The sequence below is a fragment of the Rhamphochromis sp. 'chilingali' genome (genome assembly GCF_963969265.1).
Source record: "Rhamphochromis sp. 'chilingali' genome assembly, chromosome: 11".
Classification (NCBI taxonomy): Eukaryota; Metazoa; Chordata; class Actinopteri; order Cichliformes; family Cichlidae; genus Rhamphochromis; species Rhamphochromis sp. 'chilingali'.
Genome location: NC_137938.1, coordinates 38169695 through 38191186, shown reverse-complemented (window position 1 = coordinate 38191186; position 21492 = coordinate 38169695). Strand labels below are relative to the sequence as shown.

Genomic DNA, 21492 nt, shown 5'->3' with positions numbered 1-21492 from the left:
ACGTCCTGTAAACAAACACCAACTCAAACTGAAGTGACGACAACAACAACAGTGTGGGTTTTTTTTAGGATGAACAGGAAGTGTCTTTAATTCTGGACACTGACAGCAGATCATCACAAACATGGAGCTGAGTGAAGCTCAGGACCGTCGCCGCCGCTGGCAGGAGGTCACCACACACACCTTGCACCCCTCCCCCCACAGTCAGTCTACTGCTTCTTCTTCACCACGTGAGCGCAGTCATATTTGCCCCGCACCACGGTGAGTTTGACCCCGGGCAAGTCCTGTGTCCGACCCCCCTGCACAAGCACCACGTTGTGCTCCTGCAGGTTGTGCCCCTCCCCGGGAATGAACACCACCGCCTCCTTCCCGTTGGACAGCCGCACGCGGGCGCACTTCCTGTTGGCGGAGTTGGGCTTCTTGGGCTTTCGGATCATCGTCTTCAGGATGACCGCCTTCAGCTGGGGGCGGCCAAACGTGGCTCCAACGGCTTTGGGAGGGACTTTGGGCTTCCCTTGGCGATGCATCTGGTTGAGCGTGGCCATGGTCCTGGACAGGAGGGGGGCGGTCCATGCAGAGGCGTGCTGGGACGCTGCAGAGGGAGGGGTTTATGGTTAAACACTGAAATAAAGTCGGCGCTTGTTCACCTGATGTCTGACACACACCTTGAATCAGCGACGTCAGTGCCGGTCTCAGACTCCACAGAGACGCCATTCCTGAAACATCAGACGAGAACATCTGTCAGGAGACCGTCAACCATCAGCTGACACGCCCACATCAAACACTATTATACTATTATACTATACTGAAACATTATTTCAGGTTGGTATTTTGGGCTGGGTCACCTGACCCCTCAGCGGGTTGCATCTTTTAACGTCAGCTCCGCCCAAACTTTTCATCAGCACTTTAAAATCAAACGTTTGTCTGCGACGCGTTTGGGACGACTCGTCACAGGACTCTGGCATTTATTCAGGAAACAGAGCGGTCCTCGTCTCTGTCCGTCAGACGAGCGTCGGCGCAAAGCTCGGCTTGTGTCTCGTGTTATAAATCAAACAGCTCACTGACAGCTGGACTCGCTCATCGGCTGTGAAACTTTACTTCCTCCCTGCGAGGTCAGTTTGGCTGTTATTACACGTCAGCACCTGTAACAGTACAAAAACATAAAACTGCAGCTCTGCAGCTGTTAGACTGCACGTGAAACACGTTGTGTATAAAGGCTCATTTGCATCATGGAGCCCTGCTCTCTAGAACTGACTGTGTGTGAAGCTGGATTTAAGAAATAGTGCTTTATAAAGTTTTTAACAGCATGTTTACAGCCATCTCGTTTCAGTACAGGTGGTGTTGGTTGGTCACAGCTACAACAGTTTCTCTAACTGACCTCAGGTCAGCAGGAAGTGTGTGCCAAGAACAGCACCACAGTAACTAGAAGCATCCTCAGCTCTGAGATCTGATCTGGGCACAAAGACCAGCAGCTGGTGGCCGACAGGTGTGTCCGGGTTCTGGTGGCGTACTCGGAGAACAAGCCGCTGAGAGCTTTGAGCTGATGGAAACCATTTTAAAAGGTGACTGTGCAGGACTGGGAGCCAGTGACGTGTTACCATAATCTAACCTGCTCGATATGAAACATGAATTCATCTGATTACAAAGAAGCTGAAAAGAAACTAAAAGGTTCGTCTTGGCAGCAGGACACGAGCTTTCCGTGGCTTCTCTAGAATTACTGCAGATTAAACCTTTGTTTTTACGCGCGAGCACGCAGCAGCTCTCGGTGGGTCCTCGTGCACGCGTCAGCGTTTAACGTCTGTTAAACTCACGAGAACTGAACGCGTGCAGTTGTTCCACTAAACCTGGGGTGGGCAACTCCAGGCTCGGGGCCGGTGTCCTTGAACCAACACAGCTGATTTAAAGGCTAAATTAGCTCATGCAGTTCTCCAGAGGTTCTCCTAATCATGTGGTTCAGGTGTGTTGACCCAGGGTGCGATCTAAAACCTGCAGGACACCGGCCCTCGGGGCCTGGAGTTGCCCACCCCTGCACTAAACTCCTGTGGAAGGAGCACACCTGTGCACGCGCTGATGTTTATACGTAGACAGCGTGGCTAACGCTTAACATCGGCTAGCTTCAGGACACACGCGCACACACACAGGGGTTACCGGAAGTTTGCTCGCTCCACGCACACCTGCTGAGAGTCCCGGACAAACAGCCTCCGCGCCGGCGGAAGGAATCGGAACTCTGACCGGTCAAAGTATTGACGGCATTCCAGTGAAATCTATCAAGGACGTCGCGGCACGAGCACCACGACCTCTCAACAACCCGGAAATCCTTCCGCTGTCAGTGCGGCCTCCACTGGCGCATTACTGCCCCCTGCAGGACGAAATATGGCCTGCATTTGTATAGCGCTTTACTCGGTCCCTAAGGACCCCAAAGCGCTTTACACTACATCCACCCATTCACACACACAGTCACACACTGGCAATGGCAGCTACATTGTAGCCACAGCTGCCCTGGGGCGCACTGACAGAGGCGCCCCAGGACCAGCGGACGGGGTCACTTCGCGTTTCTCCTGATTTCTTCTTCTTCCTCCTGCCGTCCATCCATGAACCTCCTGAGCTCCTCTTCTCCTCCCTCCTCCGCACATGCTCAGACCTTCACAGCAGGCCTCACCTCGGTCTTTAAACCTTCCTTTTCACTCGTGCCGCTCTCCTGTCAGAAATCACGACTCATCTCCTCGCAGCTTCTCTGTACGTTTTCATTGTATTCTACAGTTTGTAATAAACGTCATCGTCACCAACACTTTATTTAAACACTTATTTAAATGTGTTTTTTCCTGCTTATCATTGTGTATTATTCTGTTTTTATTGCATTTGGCTCTGTTATCAGTTCAGGAGTACAGGTGGCGCACTTTGGTTTCAGACTCTGTAATTACTCTGCAATGGGGTTTTCAGCCAGAGCCGATTCAAGAAGGTCAGCTCAAGTCCTGATAAGTGGCTGAGGCTCCAAGGTTTCGTGCTTCACACATGTCAGCTGATCTCTATCAGACACGGTTACACATTAACCAGGTGGTCCACAGGTGTGCAGGACAGGTAAAGCAGCTACAGCCTCGCTCCGAGCTGCAGTCAGTCGGAGTGAAGATGAAGATGAGGCCGCAGCTGCTCCTGGTTCTGACGGCGGTCGTCTGCGCTGCCGCCAAGCCTCTGAGCAAGGCGGCAATGACGAGTAACAAGCTGCTGCTGATCTCCTTCGACGGCTTCAGGTGGGACTACGACCAGGACGTGGACACACCGAACCTGGACCAGCTGGCTGCGGACGGGGTCAAGGCCAAATACATCACCCCTCCGATGCTGACCATGACCTCGCCGTCCCACTTCACCACCATCACCGGTAACCATGACAACTTCATTTTAATATCAATTTAGTTTCAAAGTTGCAGCGGTCACAGCCAGTACTGCATTAGGAATACTGCATGCGCTGGAAAGTACACACACTGTACAAGTACAAATATTAAATACCTGAAAGTACTTAATATTTGTACAAGACAATGCAGTACAACTTTGTATAGCACATTTAAAACCAGCAGTACACCAACGTGCTTTACAGTAACACAATCATTTATAGAAAGGCAACATTTACAGGGAATAAATACACCAACAGGTGGAGAGCACTAATCAGCCACAGCGCAGTGAAAATATGTAAAAGAAAATACAAACAACTCGACTATTCAACAACAAAATGAAATTTAAATGATTAAAACTACATAAAGAACATTTGCAGGATACAGACACTAACTAGGGAAGGCTGGGTTGAATAAAAAGGTTTTCAATCGCGATTTCAAAGATTGGACTGATTCAGACTCATGAATAGCAGTAGGAAGGTCATTCCAGAGTTTGGCTGCAGCTGTGGCAACAGCACGATCACCTCTGGTCTCCAACCGTGCCCTTGGTTCCCCCAAGAGATCTCAGTGCTCTACTAGGAGGCTGAGAAGTTCAACAAGATAGCTGGGAGCAATGTGGTGTGTAACTTTAAAGGTAAGCAATAGTATTTTAAAATCAATACGGTATTTGATAGGAAGCCAGTGCAGGTCAGTGAGGATAAGAGTGAGAGACTCAAACCTGCCAGTTCCAGTTTGTACAGGAGCAACAAAACTCGAACGGAGTCTCATGATGCAGCTGAAATCTGTCTGATCAACATGAACGGAAATATATTTGTGTCCTTTTGTATTTATACCTCTGTCTTTATCTACTAATATCTGTTTCTGCACTTTACATGAGTGCTGGATTAGGGCTGGGTTTTTATAATCGATTCATCGATTAAAATCGATTCTGGCTTGGATAACGTAAAATCGATTCATTAAAATCCTGAATCGATTTTTAAATATAAATTTATTTTTCCTGAAATGCCAGAATCTCAGGTGAAACCTCACAAAATTTCAAGAACCACCAAACAGTTAAGACAGTAAATGAGAGCAGGAACACGGCTTCTGCACAAAGACGTAAACACACAGCGCGACCCGCGGATCAGAATCAGTGAGATGTGACTTTCTCACGGTCGGGGCTGGAAGCCGACAGCTCGCTGACTCTGATCTGTCGGCGCTTTGTGTTCACGCCCTTTATGAGCCGATTCTAAAGCTGTTAGTTTGATGTCTCTCCAAACAATATTGACCGAACCAGCAGCAAAAGAAGATCCAAACTACGCTTCACATGAACATCATCATGATTCACTCTTTTACTGTTTTGCTTCCACCGCGATGCACAGCTCCCTCTCTCTCTCTCTCCCTCCCTCTCTCTCTCTCTCTCTCTCTCTCTGTCTCTCTCTCTCTCTCCCCCTCTCTCTCTCTCTCTGTTTTCTGCATTATTCGCTTGCTTGTTATGCACAAGTCTACTGTTGTTTACAGGCTGTCGGCCGCTGTTTTTTCCCTTTTACATTCTTCTGAAAAGAAAACCTCATTTCTGCCGTTCAATACTGAACAAATGTAAACTTTTTAAAATTATGCAAAATGCAAAACGCCGTGTCTCTAATAAAACCGCTGTAACTTCAGATTACAATCATGTGTTGATTAATGGTTTTCTTTCGTTTTTGATCTACTGCAGAATATTTTTATAAAATCCCAGAACAGGAAAACCTTCATGTTTTTCTGTTTTATCTTCAGCTACTTTGACACAAAGGCCTCTGCTGTGATGCTCACACCTTTGATAAAGTCTTGCGTGTGTCAGCTTCCTTTTTATTGATACAGAAATATGTAAATGTACTGATCTGAATTATATTTCTGACTGTCAAAATTTCCCAGATTCAAATCGAATCGTGGATCGAATCGATTCGGGACCTTGTGAATCGGAATTGAATCGATTCTAGAAATCAGTGACGATACCCAGCCCTATGCTGGATGTTTGTAGGTATGAAAACTCAGTTTCCCCCTGGGATTAATAAAGTCTCTCTGATTCGGAAAAATCTGGGAGAGATGTTCCAGAAAAAAAATCAATATCTTAAATGTTATAATTTACAAACTGCGAGAGCTGTCTGCTTTAGCTGCTTTACAACTATTTTAAGGCTTTTTGAAAATATTAATTTCTGTGACCAAGACATTAAAACAACGAGACCGAAGCAGCAAAGAACAGGTTGTGCAGACGTGGTGCTAAAAACAGCTGGATAGGAGCCACACACAGTAGAGTCGGGCTGATAACCGGCCTCAGCTGGACTGTGATCATCAGGATCAGCGAGTTGGAGCAGACACGCTCCTCCATAACATGTCAGTTTACTGCTGATGTATCAGTACGTGCTGCTGATAATACGCCTCTGAGTGCAGCTTTAATCTGTAATAAATACATGATTTAAAAACTGCTTTCACAGGCACTATCAGACGGGTTAGCTGTCATGTATGTGAGCAGTTTGATTTATAATGCATCAAATCAGTGACCTCAGATTAGGTCCATGTAGTTAAGGAAGCCAGAGAGATAAGCTGTGACGGTGCTGCTGGGAAATAAACCCGTCTGAGACCAGAGTCCAGCGACTGCTGCTCCGGGGACAGGTTTAATCTGAGCCGAGGGTCACGGACACGCGACGATGATGTTAACCAGCTGCTGACGCCGCCACACTTTCTGACATTCAACTTGAACCTTTTGCAGACTGTGTGTGACGCCCATCCCACGGTCTGGTCTGTTAGCTGTGCCTGGAGGACAGCCTGTGATGATGGGAGGAACATTCGCTAATGCATCTCCCTCGTGGCCTTTCAGCCAATAAAAGCTTCCTTATTGGTTTAGTTGGTGATACCTGCTGATTCAGCCTGCACAGTGTAGATCGGCTGTGCAGCACAAACATCTCTGCTTGCTTTGCTGCTTGTCCAGGATTCAAGCCTGTGACCTCATGCATTTATGTCTCAGAAGTTGCACATAGAGTAAAACACAGATGTGTGCAAATCCCTCCAGACAATCTGTAGATTATTTACCTCCTTACCTGTGGGGAAAGAAAGCGAAGGCCATGCACAACCTAAAATCTGGCTCAGCTTCTGTCGGCGTTTCACATAGTCTCCAACTCCTAAATAAAAAGATCACTAATATCCGACCTCTGATAGTCCCTCTCAAATAAAGGATCTTACTTTCTGTCTGCTTTCAGTTTCCAGAGCGGTGCAGTGAAATGTGCTAAAACCTTCCTGTGTGTTCGTTAGGCCGATGGGTGGAGGATCATGAAGTCGTCCATAACTTGATGTTCAACCAAGAGACGAACCTGAAAGTTCCTCACAAAGAGACGCTGAAAAGATCGGAGTGGTGGGACAACGGAGCTCTGCCACTGTGGATCACCGCTCAGAACCAGGTGAGTCGGGGTGAAGGATGAGCTGCACTGACACAGGAGGACACTGTGGTTATTTTACCAAACACGCAGGAGAGCACCAGATGTAGAAAGTAGACCACATCTAAAGGTGCGATTTCTATGTTTGTCTAATTCGAGGAAAAGTTGGATTCTTCAGGAACATCACTGATAAAAAACGGGAAACCAAGCTGGATGAAATCTGGCTGCTTCCTGTGAACGCGAGAGTGCTTCCAACTAGGGCTGGGCCATATTATACCGTTCACGGTAATACCGGTATAATGTTAGGCAACGATAGGAAAATGAAATATCGCGATAGAATGGGAGTAAAACGCGCATGCGCAGTGCCTTTGTTTTCATACGCACATGGCCGATTGTTGAGTGAAACAGATGAACCAGAATTGATTTGTAAAAATGGTGCAACTTCCGTGATGTGGAACTGGTTTGGTGTTTGTCCGTCAGATACACAACAAAGCACATTTTTTTGCAGAACATGCAAGCGGCCGTCGTTATTGTCGGACTAAGATGCTCTTAAATCTGGGAGTAATCTGGGTCCTAAACTCCGTATCGTTCAGGTCAAACAACACTGCAGCATCACTTAGAGTTAAAAACTGTCTAAATTCTTTCATCTTTAATAAAACGATCAGCATTGCTGCTTTACCAGGTGTAACTATAAAGTTTAACTTCCAGGCATCCATGAAAACAAAAGTTATTACATTTAACGGAGTTAGAAGTTAGCAGGAAGCTAGCGGAAGTTAGCTCGCTAGTTTCGCTAGTTACCTAAGCATGATATAGCATGTTCTGACTGAGAGATTTCTGAAAAAAATCAAACGTACAGCTCTGCTATCACTTCCAACATAAATGAAGACAGGAAACTAAACAGCAGTGACGTTTGTAGGGTTACTGAAGTTGGGCTAGCTGGTATATAATGATGTGCTACGTGATCGCTAGCGACACAGCTATGTTAGCATAACATAAACAGTGAAGCTGGAGGACGAACACTAACACTTTTCCACTTATAAAAGTTAACGTGAAGGTTCTTCATGGTTAGAAACAAATGCAATCGCATGGCAGGATGCTGTAAACGGACCAAACTTCAGTCAGGAGAACAACTGAGATAATCCATCCACAATACGAGGTTAGGGGTGGCTGTAGCTCAGGTGGCAGAGCAGGTCAGCCACTAATCAGAAGGTCGGTGGTTCGATCCCAGGCTGCCTCCTGGGTGTATGCCAAATATCCTTGGGCGAGATACTAACCCCATGTTTGCCTACTGGTGGTGGTCAGAGGGCCCGGTGGCGCCAGTGTCCGGCAGCCTCGCCTCTGTCAGTGCGCCCCAGGGCAGCTGTGGCTACAATGTAGCTTGCCATTGCCAGTGTGTGAATGTGTGTGAATGGGTGAATGACTGAATGTAATGTAAAGCGCTTTGGGGCCCTTAGGGACTAGTAAAGCGCTATACAAATGCAGGCCATTTACCATTTTATACTGCAACAACATGGGAATAGAGCAGCTGCCAGAGAATTCAACATTAATGAATCAATGGTACAGAAGTGGAGGAAGCAAGAAGAATGAGTTTAATAAAGTTTGATTTATCTGACTGCTTTGTTTCGCTTAATGTGCCTTATAATCCCGTGCACCTTATGGTCCGAAAAATGCGTACTGCACACTGCAGTTTAATGTTGCAAAGCACCTCTTTTTAACTTCAGTGGATATTATACATGTTATGCTCAGGATATGTCAGCCCATTTCTACTGGAAATGCCTTTTGGTTAAACTTTCAGCAAGGAATTTGCATTTGCACTGTTACATTTTTATAAAGCTTTAATGTACATAAAAACCAGCTTCTTGTTTAAGTGAAAATAAATGGAAGGTTGTCTTTTTGCACTAGTAATGTTGTGGAGTTGTATTTTGTCTCGCATCAATTATATCGTCGGTTATATCGTTATCGCAAATTTTCAAATATATATCGTGATAAATATTTTTGGCCATATCGCCCTGCTCTACTTCCAACACTTCTGGGCTGTTTGCAGCCATAACATGATCACAGAGCAGGAGTGCGATGTGGTGCTTACCATTCTGTTCAACTATTCTAATTTCAGGGTCTGAAAACAGCTTCCTTCTCCTTCCCCGGAGGCGGAGCCAACTACAGTGGCCAAGGGGTCAATCGAGTGCTACTGGAGGAGTCCGGCCACCCCGACGACAATGAGACCGAGTGGCGTCAGAAGATCGACACGGTGATGAGCTGGTTCTCCGAGGAGGACTTCCACCTGGTGACGCTGTACTACGGCGAGCCAGACAACGTGGGCCACGCCAAAGGGCCGGACACGCCGGACCGGAAAGAGATCATCCGTCAGATCGACCGCACCATCGGCTACTTGAAGGACGCTATCGATCGCCACAACCTGACCGACGGGCTGAATGTCATCATCACCTCTGACCACGGCATGACCACAGTAAAGAAGAAGCCGCAGGTAGACGAGGTCATCCTCAACAAATACCTGAATTTATTCGAGGTCGCTAAATTTGAAATTCTCGACTACGGTGGGTTTGGCATCCTGACGCCACGTCCGGGGAAGGAGCAGGAAGTTTTTGACGCCCTCTCCAACGTGCCCAATATCACGGTGTACAAGAAAAACGAGATTCCAGAAAGCTTCCATCTCGCCAAAAGTGAGCGTCTGCCTCCCATCGTGATCATCGCAGATCTGGGATTCAACCTGAACTCTGTAAGTACCCCAACGTTTTACCTCCAAGAACCAAGAGCAAAATTCAACAAATCTAGAGAACGTATATCGACTTCATATCGTTTCACACCAGAGATTCATCGTCTACGTGAATAAAGGTGACCACGGCTTCCATAACACTGAGATGGACATGAAGACCATCTTCAGGGCCTTCGGCCCGAGCTTCAAGAGGAGCTACCTGTCCGAGCCGTTCGACAGCATCCACATCTACCCTCTGATGTGCAAACTGCTGCAGATCCAACCAGCGCCGCACAACGGGTCCCTGAGCGTGACCGAGGACATGCTGCTCCCCACCACCACTACGGCCAAGCCTTCGCTCACAACGCCGCAAGGCTCTTTTACCACAGGTGCGTTGCCCTCATCTGACGCTCTTCTAGAGTAGCGGTCTGTTATCCAAGGTTCAGGTAGACTCGTCTTTTAAGTCTGGCTTGAGTTCAGGGTCAGTTCACGTTCTCGCAGATCAACTCGCCACCTCACAACTTTTGAAGATGAAATAAATCATTTCATCTATAAAAAGGTAGAATTCTGTACATTGCTTACAGACCTGTCGTAAGTCCGTATCATTTGGTGCCATTGGTCGTCAGGCATTCACATTAAAAACTCTGGCTCCGCCCACTGCTCATCACCACTGATACAAGATGCTGAACCTACAGCCAGCTTTTGAAGGCGTCTCCAGTCCAATCAAAGAATTATTTCATATCATAAGTGAGAGTTTAATAAGACCAGGTAAAAACTAGCCTAGCTTAGCTTTCAGCTCTGAGTGCAGATCATGTGACGTGCACGTTAACCACGACGCTCCTTTCCTTTCCAGCTGGATCGCAGGGAGCTCGGCTGTCCGTGGCTCTGCTGCTGGCCATGCTGCTGTCCATGTTCGCCGTGCTGTAACTGGTCCAGGATCAGTTTGACCTACAGCTGGAGTCAGCGGTTTCCTCATTTACTTTCACTCTGAATGTTGTAACGTTTGCTTCTCCAATAAACATGAACAACGTGAACATTTTTAAAGGCTTATTTTCTGTTTCCTTTTTAACATGTGTTTCACCTGATGTTCCTCTCGGAGGCGTTTCCGTTCGGTCAGACTGAACGCTGGTTGGACATTTTATCAGGTTGTGTCTGATACTGTGAGGACTGCGGGAGCCTCTGGTGGATGTGGAAGGAAATGCAGCTTTTGCATCAAATCTCTTTATTGTCAAATTGTTGAAATAAATCCATCAGAGATCAGCAGCGACTCCTGAAATGATGGAGACGACTAGAGAGGTCACGTGACTCGCTGTGATCGTCGCCACCAAACTGATTTATTAAACTTTACAAAGAAACTATGACAACAGCAGCTGTGACGTCATTCATTTTTCTGCTGTAGGCAACCAGGTGCTGTACAGAGACCGCGCACGCACACACACACGCACGCACACACACACACACACACACACACACACACACACACACACACACTAAATCAGCATGATGGGTTAAATTAAAACGTGTCGGCGCTTCGCCCGTTTCACGAACACTGAAACAAAAGTTCAAACCATGAAATTAAAATTTCTGACGACATCCGTCCGGAGACTCAGGCGGCTGTTTTTTTTCCTCCTTTCTTTTTCAGTTTGACGCTTCGGCAGCCAATCACAGGCCGCCCGAGTTAAAAACACAAAAACGGCAGCAGAAGAAACCTGAGGAAGCCGTTTCCAGAAGTGGAGTCTCATGTTTCACCTTAAAACGATGAGAAAATAAAACGTTCGCCTCGTCCGAGACAACGCAGAGTCAGAAGTACGGCACGCTCAGGTGAAGCCCGATTGGTCCCCCCGCGACCTTTCGCCTCCCTCAGAGCACGCGGAGGAGCTGCAGCGCCCCCGCCTCACCCTCCTGCCCCGGGCGGTGGATCATAGCGACGTCTCGGCGTTCACGACTCTTTGCCCGTCCTCGTTCTCCACGTTTATCCGGACGCTCGGCAGCTTGTCGTGGCTGAAAGAGAACAGAAACTTTACTGGCACCAGAGTCAGACACGTCTTACAGACACGTTAAATTACTTCCACTTCCTGTAGTTTGGGGCAGTTCTGAGATCTGATTGTGCTCACAGCACAGGTGTGGCAGCAGCAGGTGGAGTGACGTCTCTGAGGTTTGGTTTGTGGCTCTGGGAGGAAGCTCGTCTCCGCTGTTCTGACCGAGCTGTCAGCGACTCGTTTTCATGTGTTTGAAGTTTATAATGAAAACTAAAAATAATCTGACATAAAGACCCTGAACGTGAAAATTAACAAAAAGTGGAAAACAGAAATCTTTGTCTACGTGGAAAAAAAAAATCATCTTCATGGAAACAGAGAGCAGGGACATGAATAAGCCGTGTTTATCGTGTCTAAAACATCCAGCCTGAAAACATCACAATTGCATTTTTTTTTTCTTACTCCACATCGTCCAGCCCTCCACAGCACAGACACGCCTGCCAGCGCTCACTTTTAATGGTTACAGGACTGCTGTTTATGTCTGACGTCATCAGTCGTGTCCGGGTCCAGAGTCAAACAACACAGAGCTAAAAACTGTCTAAATTCTTTCATCTTTACTAAAATGATCAGCGTTGCTGCTTTACCAGGTGTAACAATTACGTTTAACATCCATGAAAACAGGATTTATTAAATTTAAAGGAGTTACAAGTTAACAGGAAGTTAGGTCGCTAGCTTCCACCTAAGCATGATATAGCATGTTCTGACTGAGAGATTTCTGAAACAATCCAAACGTACAGCTCTGCTATCACTTCCAGCATAAATGAAGACAGAAAACTAAACAGCAGTGACGTTTGTAGGGTTACTGAAGTTGGGCTAGCTGCTATATAATGATGTGCTACGTGATTGCTAGCGACACAGCTATGTTAGCATAAACACAGTGAAGCTGGAGGATGAACGCTAACCTTTTTCCACTTGATAAAAGTTAACGTGAAGGTTCCTCATGGTTAGAGACAAATGCAATCGCATGGCAGGATGCTGTAAACGGACCAAACTTCAGTCAGGAGAACAACTGAGATAATCCATCCACAATACGAGGTTAGTCATTAATATACTGCTGCTGGGCTGGAGTTACATCGTGAGGTTTAAACACTGAGCTTTAAAACGATTAGCGGTAATGAACCGAGAGAGGCCGACACTGATCACTGTTTTTAGGGGCTTGTTGAGATTAAATACATACAAAATATTCGAACATGTTAAAAACACAACAGCCTTATTAAACGCAGAAGCAGGGTTCATACGTCATCACTTAAGGACATAAACACAGTGCAGAGAGAGCCAATCACAGAGCATCGCAGGTGATGTCGCTGGTGGTGAGGCAGGCGTACCTGAAGGTGCGCCTCAGAGCTTTGCTGCTGTCGGAGTTTTTGGAAACAGACTTCCAGATGCCGCTTTTGGCCATTTCATCAGAGATGTTCACCTCTGACGGGTCGCTGCTGAGTCAAACACAAACACGTTAGCCTCTGCTGCAGAGTGCGCGCAGCTGTCAGCGTGCCTGAGTTCAGACCCACCGCTTTTTCAGGTTTTTGATGGGGAAATTGAGGACTCCTCCTCTGTCGTACGGCAGCTCCTCCTCCACCTCCTCCAGCATCCGCCGAGCGTCCTGGACACACACACACACACACACACGGTTGAGCCAATGAGGACACAGAAGCAGGGTCACGTGCACACACCAGCGCCCTTCACCTCCTTCTCCTTCTTCTTGTCGTCCTCCTTCTTCTTCTTGCTCTCAGGGATCAGGTCGTCCAGCCAGCTCAGCTCTCTCTTGGTGAAGCAGAAATCCAGAAGCTTCCGGATGAAAACCAGAGCGAGAACCTGCAGAACGCAGCAGGAGGTGAGTCCCCGCGTTACCAAGGAAACAAGGAGATGCAGTGTCTCTCAGTGCGTCTCACCATCATGGGGAAAATGACGGCGGCGGGCGAGGCTTTGATGGCCCACAGCGCGATGAGGCAGGACAGCTGCACCACGGTGAAGACGTGCACCTTCCACAGCGGCACGTAGCGCAGGTAGATCAGGTCGGGCTGGTGTTTGGCCGGCATGCCGAACAGTTTGATGCGGTCAAAGAGCTGTGGGACAGACAGACGCACGAGAGGTCAGACCAGCTTTAACGCCGCCATCGGCCGGACGGACGCTCGGACGCAGAGACGTACCTGGATGCCTTTGAGCGAGGACACGCCCATGTAGAGGAACACGCCGTACAGGACGGGCATCGGGATGAACTGTAAAAGCAAAGAAGCGATCTGTGAAGGGAGCGAGGGAGCGAGGCGTGAACGCAGCACGCACCGTCTGACGACTCACCTTCAGGACGGAGGTCATGAACACGGAGCAGCCCATCAGGAAGAAGATCATGAAGCCGGTCACGCGCTGCTCTCTGATGCCGAGGAACTTGGGCTGCTCGCCGGGCGCCGCGCACTCCGACTCCAGCTTCAGGCTGTTGACGTGGGAGATTGAGAGCACCGTCGCCGCCACGAACCACGGCAGGCCCATGATGGAGCACACGCCCAGCATCACCGCCACCACCAGCAGGTCCAGATGATAGCCACACCCTTTCTGCAGCCCGCACACACACAAACACACACAGTGAGGTAAAGGTCGTCACCCCGCGGGGACGACGGCACGCGACTTCACGTCAGTTCTGACCTTCAGCTTGTTTTCCTTCCTGTTGATGATGACGGCGGTGATCTGCTGGTCCATGAAGATGAGGATGGTGCAGAGCAGCGCGGGGACGGCGGCGGCCAGCAGCGTCCACCACGGGTTCGGGCCCAGCGGGGAAATCAGCCACCCCCGATTTTCAGACGTGGGCTGAAAGCAGCGCGAGACCGTTTCTACGGTAACCTCTGAGTGAGCATCGTGTCAGCAGGTGTGAGCCGACGGCGCCCACACGCTTGATGATTTTACACTTTTTGTAACATTAAATATGTTACATGTTACCACTTAATGTTTTCATAGTTAAACAGTTCAAAAGATCCGAACTGTGAAAGATGAAGAACGAATCCAAAGTTGAGACCTAAATGAGAACCGAACCCAGTGAACGACCTCTGACCTGTTATCACAGCGAGCTGCCGAGGGCCCTCGCTCAGTCTAAACCTCCCCCCAACATCCATCACTGAAGCTGGATTACATTATTACTGGAATAAAGGGCAAATGGCGCCCCCGCAGGCCGTTTGGACCTGCGCATGCTGAGAGGCGAGCGTTACCTTGAAGCGGTCGGGCACGTTGAGTTTGGGTGAAGGAACTCCCACCAGATAATCCACCAGCACCATGATCATGATGGTGAGGAAGACGGCGAAGTCGCTGATGGTCGATCGAACCTGCGGGCGGGAAACAGCATCGATATTTTCTTATCGAACGGTAAAGCGCGACGTCTCAGACCTCCAGCTCTGCACAAATATTAAACCGAGTGGTGATGTTTTCCTGTGGATCCAATAAATCCTTTATCTTCATCACACGTGAGAAACATTAAAGAGGACCGAGTCTGTGAGCACTCCATCGGCTCCTCTCTCAGGGTGTCACTGACCTTGGTGGGGAAGTAGCTCTTAGTCTTGAACTGCTTGAGGAAGGAGGAGAGGAAGAAGGTGGTGAAGAAGAGGATGATGGACCAGAAGAGGACGTCGGGGACGTAGGGACCGCTGTGGCTGCACGCCGGGCCGACCAGCTCCCCCATGAGTGCCTTGCACGTCTGTGGGGAGAGGGAAGCGTCAGCCGCAGTTCCTCTGATGACCAGCAGAGGCTGCTGCTCGTTTGTTCTGACTGAAAGGCGTCGCTGACGGCAGCGTCAGACAGCAAACAAAGTTTATTTCTTACCTTCGAGCTCAGCTGATCCCAGGTGATGTTTTCTGGGGTCACGTTCTTTTTGCTCCACACACCCAGGACTTCGGCCGAGGCGTTGGCGGGTGGAGCACACTGACATCTGAAACAGAGCAGCAGCGCTCACGTCAACTCGGAGCTAAATGACCACTTCACCCTCTTAGCTCCAACCGTGGGAGCACCGGCCCGGGATTCTGGCCCCGAGCAGATTCCAGCTGAAACGACCACGGTGACGTCGGACAGTCGCCTCACCTGTAGAAGGTCAGGTTGTCCAGCTGGTTGTGCATGTTGATGGGGTAGAGCTCCCCGAGGCGGACCAGCTTCTCCAGCGCCTCGTAGATGAAGATGATGCAGATGAGCGCGGCGAAGGCCTCCTCTGTGAAGCGGGTGATGTAGCAGACCAGAGAGCTGGCGTCCGTGGCGACCAGCAGCAGGCACAGGAAGGCGGTCCAGAGTCCGATGCTGGTCCTCAGGTGCAGGTAGGACAGATGGTACTGACTGAGGATGGGAAGGAAAGGAGGTCAAAGGTCAGCCGAGGGCACTTCTGTAGGCTCGCTCTCTCTAACCCAGCAGACATCCCTGCAATAACTGATGTCACACCTCCTGAGCGCCGCTTTGTTTGAAGCTCTCCTGACCTCTACGTGACCCCGACAAACGCCCTATAGCATCGACACGTGATCCCAAACCCTACAGCGGCTCCGCGACACGTCACTTCCTCCTGAAGCCATAGAGACTTCTAAAGACAGCAGAGACGTCGTTGCTTTGTTTATCCTCCGGATCAGCTTTTTCAATCTCGCCACGAAGCAGGAAGGTTTCAGACTGAAACACTGAGGTGAAGCTCGATTAACAGACGGTTTGTGACTGCTTCCTGTTCTGGCTCACCTTTAAACAGCTTCTCTGCTCTCCGTGACAAACATGGATGATGTAATCCAGATGAAAATGGAGCAGGTTAAAAAAAACGAGGCTTTTATGCAACTGTTACAAAACATCTTTGTGCATCACAAAAAGCTTTTTTTAATCCACCAAAAAATTATACAACAACATGAAACAGCTGAGAGCACCGAAGCACAACGTTCCCACAGCTGCTCCAAAAATCCCTCAGATCACGTTAATCTGTGACGCTGAGATTAAGCGAGTGACCCGCTGCCAGCTCGCAGCTCCGTGCACAGCACTGGATGCGCCTGCAGGGGGAGCCGCAGCGTTGCAAACACAGAGGAGACGAACCCAAAGGCACAAGGACGGAAATAAAACACGAAAAACCTTAAAAACAAACGCAAACGCATTTTTTCTCTCTGCTCAGCAGCCCGCTGTGATGTCATCACAACCTGAACAGCCAATGGGAGCAAAGCTTTCATGCAAACCTGTCTGGCCGCTCTTGGGTCACGACTCACCTGCAGAACTTGAAGAGGATCTTCTCAAAGACCAGAACCGGGCCCGTGCTGCCCAGGATGGTGAGAGGCTGCCCGGCGAACAGAGAGTAGGCCACGCCCGTCAGAGACGCGCCAAACAGCGACTCAATGGCACTCTATCAGAGAGAGAGAGAGAGGGGAGTAACACCCGGATGCACCAATCAGGGCCCAGGATGAGCTCACACAGGGGTTCTTACTATGCTCCCTTTGGTGGCCTCCCCGAGCAGACCTCCGAAGGTGATGACGGGCGACATGCAGGCGCAGTACAGGAAGAGGATGGAGGCCAGGCACTGCAGGCTCACGGCGTCTCTGATGTCGCTCCAGTAGAACGGCGCCTTCCTCCGAACGTCGTTCACCAAACCGCCAAAAATCCTGTGGGACACACGAGGGATTCCCCGTCATTCCCAACACACAGCGAGCCAGGACTCGGCAGCGGAATAATCCCACGTTCAACACGTTTCCTGTTTTAATTTGAAAATCTCCTCGCAGTATTTATTAATATTGCTGAGCTTCACTCACCTCCCCGTCCTCTGCAGCTCTGGTCCCGCGTGATGCTCCGCCTCCTTGCCCATCTCAGAGCTGTGGGCGGAGCCATTGGGGAAGGACGCTATCTTTCTCTTCTCCTGCGGAGACAGACAGGGGCGGGGACGTCACTTCTGAGAGATCAGAGCTGGCGTGGCGGGTTCGGATCTTTTACCTGAGACGGGACGCTCTTCGGGGGCTCGATGCGGATGCTGGGGTCCCATTCTCCCGGCGGCAGCACGGTGACCTGATCCAGGAACTCGTCGATCCCCGACAGCAGGTCGTTGCGGTCCCTCGCCTTGTACGCCACGTCGTGGAAAACCTGCAGCAGAGCCGCCACACGTCAACAACTTTTTGTCTGCGCTTCAAACGAGATTACGCCTCCTGAAGCTTTTTCACGAGCACGCCGTCACACTGACACGTCTGTGTCTGCAGAGGCGGGAACAACGTCAGCAGCAACCACAGACACACAACAGGTAAACACAGCCGGCTGAAACGCAGCGCGGTGAGCCTTCATCGTCCCACACGGCCTCTAAACACCATCATCAGCTGCAGACCTGCAGCTCTCCGTCACGCTGCACGCTCAGTGCAAACAAGCGTGTGATGATCAGCGTGCTCCAGCTGACCTCGCTGCTTCTACAGACACGCGCCGTCACTGAGCCGTTCACCTTTAAACTATCAGGACGCGAGGAGGCGACCAAACCGGGTGACCATGGAGACTTCCTGCCTGAGTCTGCTGCCAGTCTGGGCGTAGTTTAACCCCAAACACACACACAGGCTCACTCTGGGCTTCAGACGCCATCCTTACATCTATTCCTGTAATGTCTGTGTGTGAAAGCGTCGCTCACCTCGTCTGTCATCAGTGTGGCGATGGAGCGCCCGATCTCGTGGTACTGCGGACCTTTTCCAAACGGACCGAGCAGCAGGAAGAGAAACCTGCAGGGACAGGAAGTCTGTCAGCAGAGGAAACGCACGGAACGGCGTGCCGAGGGCGGCTCGGTCGCGGCTTACCTGGTGGGCACCGGGACTTCGGTGAGGCCGGTCAGCAGCACGGCGGGGCAGAGCCGGACGAAGGCGATGATGGGCCGCTCCAGGAAGTCCACTTCACCCACCAGGACGTTGGAGGCCTCGGCTCCGTGAGGAATCTTCTTCATGAAGTTCATGTCCACCTGACACACACACACACACACACACACACACACACACACACACACACACACACACACACAGAGTGTTCGTTTTATTTTGTAGTTCCTCGTTGGTTTCACTTCCTGGTCTAGGACCTCTGTGATCCTCGCTGCAGGCTGCCTGAGCCACAGCAGTGGATCAGCTGCCTGCAGCTCATTTTTACACCTGACAGACAGGAAGCAGCTGAATGCACAGACTTCACCTTTGACCTCCACGGGAAACATCATGAGGTGAAGCAAAGATGTGGAAAAAAAAGCTCAAAGTTTCACATCAACGACTGAAACATGAAAACTGCTTTTACACGTTTAACTGTGAGATGAGACCTGCAGTGAGCCTGGAGGAGGAGGAGGAGGGTGGAGGAGGAGGGGCAGATGGAGGAGGAGGGTGGAGGAGGAGGGGCAGATGGAGGAGGAGCAGATGGAGGAGGAGGGTGGAGGAGGAGGGGCAGATGGAGGAGGAGCAGATGGAGGAGGAGGGTGGAGGAGGAGGAGGAGGAGGGGCAGATGGAGGAGTGAACAGATCCATGAGTTTGTCATGGATCTGAGTTCCTGTGTAAATAAAGTTCGATTGAATAAATCAATAAAAACATTTTTCCATCCAACACTGAAACAGCTGATGGTCACAGAACGCCACAGACAGCCAATCACAGAGCACCACCACGATGAGTCACAGCACAGGCTACACTGATTGGCCGAGGGCCGGCGACTGACATGCGACTTACTGCGGGCTTCCTGCTGGCCGCTGGCAGCAAACAAACGCAGTCGCAGTCCTGCTGGGAAACACAACACAGCTTCTGATTGGCTCGTTCGGGGACTCGCCGTCACGTGACCGAAAGCTCAGGTTCTGTTTGCACCTGGAGGCAGGTGTGGCTGCACAGCTGGATGCTCACTGGATGGTTTTAAGACCAAAGTCTTTGGAGTTTGAGCTCCATCGTCCAATAGCGTCACAGACTGAAGCAGGAAGTGGAATTCATCTCTGTGTTGTGGATTTTCTGCTGTGACGGACCAAGTCTCCTGATTTCATCCTTAATGTAAGCAGATACCCGATGACCTGCTGAACCACGGACGCAACGATCCGATGCTTGGATCGGACATCAGGCTGATCCCGACGCAGAGTCTGATCTACTTGATTCAGATCTGCGCAGAGTTGATCAAATCTGCATTCGATTTACACTTTCGTCTCCAACACTTTGCAAAAGCAAACGGATGTTCTGCTGTGCAGGAACGCCTCGTGCTGCCTTTCAGCGCATTACTGTGCACGTTAATCTGCGACGATGTCGTTGTGTTCGTTCGCGGCGTGGAGGAAGCAGGTGGCAGGTTCCTCCACCCACAGCTTCTCTTTCATGTGTGAAAGTCAAACATAAACCACTGAATTAAAGCGACCCGTCCATGAGGTCACTCGGGACCATCACAGCTTTAATTCTGCAGGTTATGCCTACGACTCGAGGAGTGGAGGCTCGGTGACAGTCAGTTTAGACTCCGCCACATTGGCAGGTTACTGTGGGAACCTGCCCTGAGCTGCGAGGCCACCGTGTAACCTGCATTTAGTTCTGACGTAGCGCCAGCCTCAGATTTCCGGGTGTCGGAGCTAAAAACGTGTTTTTAATCCTTCAGAAGTTTCATGTGGTCATTTCCTGTGCAGCTCTGTGCACTTAAAGGGCCGGACCTCTGAAGATGCTCACCGTCTGAAGGTAAACATCTCTGATTGGGTCAGAGACTCACAGACTGAACGTTTCATCCATCTCGGTGCTTCTGACATTTATTAGTTTTAAACATTAGTGCATCTGTCGCAGTGCGTCTGATAGGCGGAGCAGCGTCAGGGTGGAGCCTCCTACACCCACCAGCCCACAGCTCAGGGATGTTTCAGTCCCATCTGAACACCAGCTGATGTGTGAGGCTTCATGTAGCTGGCAGGGGTCAGAGGTCACAGCGGTGCAGCTCTGACCTCTCATCATTAAAGCATCTCTCACCTCCCTGAAGCTCCAAACATTGGAAAGCTGCAGGGAGCAGCAGCCGACCTATAAACCACCCAACCTGCGTGTGAGGCGGAGCCCCGCGTTTACCTTGCTGAAGTCCACCGTGCTGTTCTCCCGGCTGCCGCTGCCGCCGTTGCCGCGACTCTCGGCGTTTTTGTTGTCGTCGAGGTTTCCGGGGGCCGACTGAGGCGACGCCAGCAGACCTGCAGAGCCACAAAGACCACAGAGTCACACGCAACATCTGCAGCAGCTGTCTGCAAACACACAGCCGTGTTACTGACACACGTGACATCACCGCCTCCTGACCCGCGGAGTTCAGTCTCAGAATGCGATTCCTGCTCGCTCACGCTGAAGCCGAGCGCGGTGCGGGCAGTGACGCGGTTTCCTCGGTTACATCATTGTTAGTTGGTGCGCAGCACGCCTGTGGTCACAGAGCGCCGCGCAGCAGAGTCTCGGCTCCACGAACGCGGTCAGCACAAATCAGCTTCACGTCAGCTTTTCACGCTTCAGCACCTGAACAGAGTGATGAGTCGGTGGTCAGGTGATCGAGCGTCAGCGAGTTTTGATTCTTTCACGGATCATTAATGAACAGGAAGTGCCGGGAGTCACTCGAGCGTCCAGAGTTCTCTGCCGCAGAAACACCGCGACGCAGCAGAGAAAACAAGCCGACCTGCTGGGATGCATTTTAATAAATCATCCACTTGCCCCTGGACCTGCATGCCTCTGCCCCCTCCAGCCTGTGTTGACTGTCTGCGGGACGTTAAAGCCTGGCTGTGGCATAATGTTCGCACCCCAAATGAAAATAAAACAGAAATGACAGCTTTAGAGGCGACAGCCCTCTGGGCCAGCCGGCCCTCTCGCACTGTCAGGAACACTGGAGTATGTTTGGATAGCTCCCTCAAATTAGAGAAGCACTAGTTTCTATCAGTAGGGCGGCTCGATTATGGCAAAAATGATCATCACGATTATTTTCACTGACATTGAGATCTCGATTATTTGACGATATTTATTTAATAACAATGTGTTGAATAATGACTTTTAAAAAATAATATAAAATAGTGCAAATGTTTGCA

The 21492-nt window shown here is 50.0% G+C and overlaps 3 protein-coding genes across 6 annotated transcripts in view; 1 reads left to right on the top strand and 2 right to left on the bottom strand.

Annotated features, from left to right (window-relative positions):
* Window positions 1–57: 57 nt before the first annotated feature.
* On the bottom strand, window positions 58–2312 carry mrps12 (mitochondrial ribosomal protein S12). 2 transcript variants are annotated; one of them, XM_080897556.1, is made up of 3 exons: window positions 2172–2312; window positions 663–713; window positions 58–589 (listed from the first exon to the last, which is right to left on the bottom strand). In XM_080897556.1, the coding sequence occupies exons 2-3, from the start codon at window positions 709–711 to the stop codon at window positions 207–209; spliced, it is 432 nt and encodes a 143-aa protein (XP_080753682.1). In that variant the 5' UTR covers window positions 712–713; window positions 2172–2312; the 3' UTR covers window positions 58–206. The 2 variants fall into 2 exon arrangements, with proteins under 2 accessions (XP_080753682.1, XP_080753681.1); XM_080897555.1 differs by having other exon boundaries at window positions 2146–2301.
* A 147-nt stretch (window positions 2313–2459) lies between these two features.
* LOC308406507 (ectonucleotide pyrophosphatase/phosphodiesterase family member 7) lies at window positions 2460–10981 on the top strand. Its single transcript, XM_080897554.1, has 5 exons — window positions 2460–3373; window positions 6651–6796; window positions 8886–9509; window positions 9601–9874; window positions 10339–10981. The coding sequence occupies exons 1-5, from the start codon at window positions 3010–3012 to the stop codon at window positions 10410–10412; spliced, it is 1482 nt and encodes a 493-aa protein (XP_080753680.1). The 5' UTR covers window positions 2460–3009; the 3' UTR covers window positions 10413–10981.
* The window catches only part of LOC308406504 (sodium bicarbonate cotransporter 3-like), a 34342-nt gene continuing 23645 nt past the window's right edge, over window positions 10796–21492 (bottom strand). For 2 of the 3 annotated variants that reach the window (XM_080897548.1, XM_080897546.1), the window contains exons 7-25: window positions 20507–20622; window positions 18268–18425; window positions 18105–18192; window positions 17432–17578; window positions 17254–17357; window positions 16932–17106; window positions 16717–16850; window positions 15578–15823; window positions 15323–15428; window positions 15036–15197; window positions 14716–14829; window positions 14159–14320; window positions 13817–14068; window positions 13669–13737; window positions 13411–13584; window positions 13205–13333; window positions 13030–13121; window positions 12847–12954; window positions 10796–11486 (exon numbers count right to left, since the gene is read on the bottom strand). In XM_080897548.1, coding sequence (XP_080753674.1) covers window positions 11405–11486; window positions 12847–12954; window positions 13030–13121; window positions 13205–13333; window positions 13411–13584; window positions 13669–13737; window positions 13817–14068; window positions 14159–14320; window positions 14716–14829; window positions 15036–15197; window positions 15323–15428; window positions 15578–15823; window positions 16717–16850; window positions 16932–17106; window positions 17254–17357; window positions 17432–17578; window positions 18105–18192; window positions 18268–18425; window positions 20507–20622 — 2618 coding nt within the window. In that variant the 3' untranslated portion in view covers window positions 10796–11404. The remainder of the gene's footprint in view (window positions 11487–12846; window positions 12955–13029; window positions 13122–13204; window positions 13334–13410; window positions 13585–13668; window positions 13738–13816; window positions 14069–14158; window positions 14321–14715; window positions 14830–15035; window positions 15198–15322; window positions 15429–15577; window positions 15824–16716; window positions 16851–16931; window positions 17107–17253; window positions 17358–17431; window positions 17579–18104; window positions 18193–18267; window positions 18426–20506; window positions 20623–21492) is intronic. The other variant, XM_080897547.1, reaches the window with a different exon arrangement.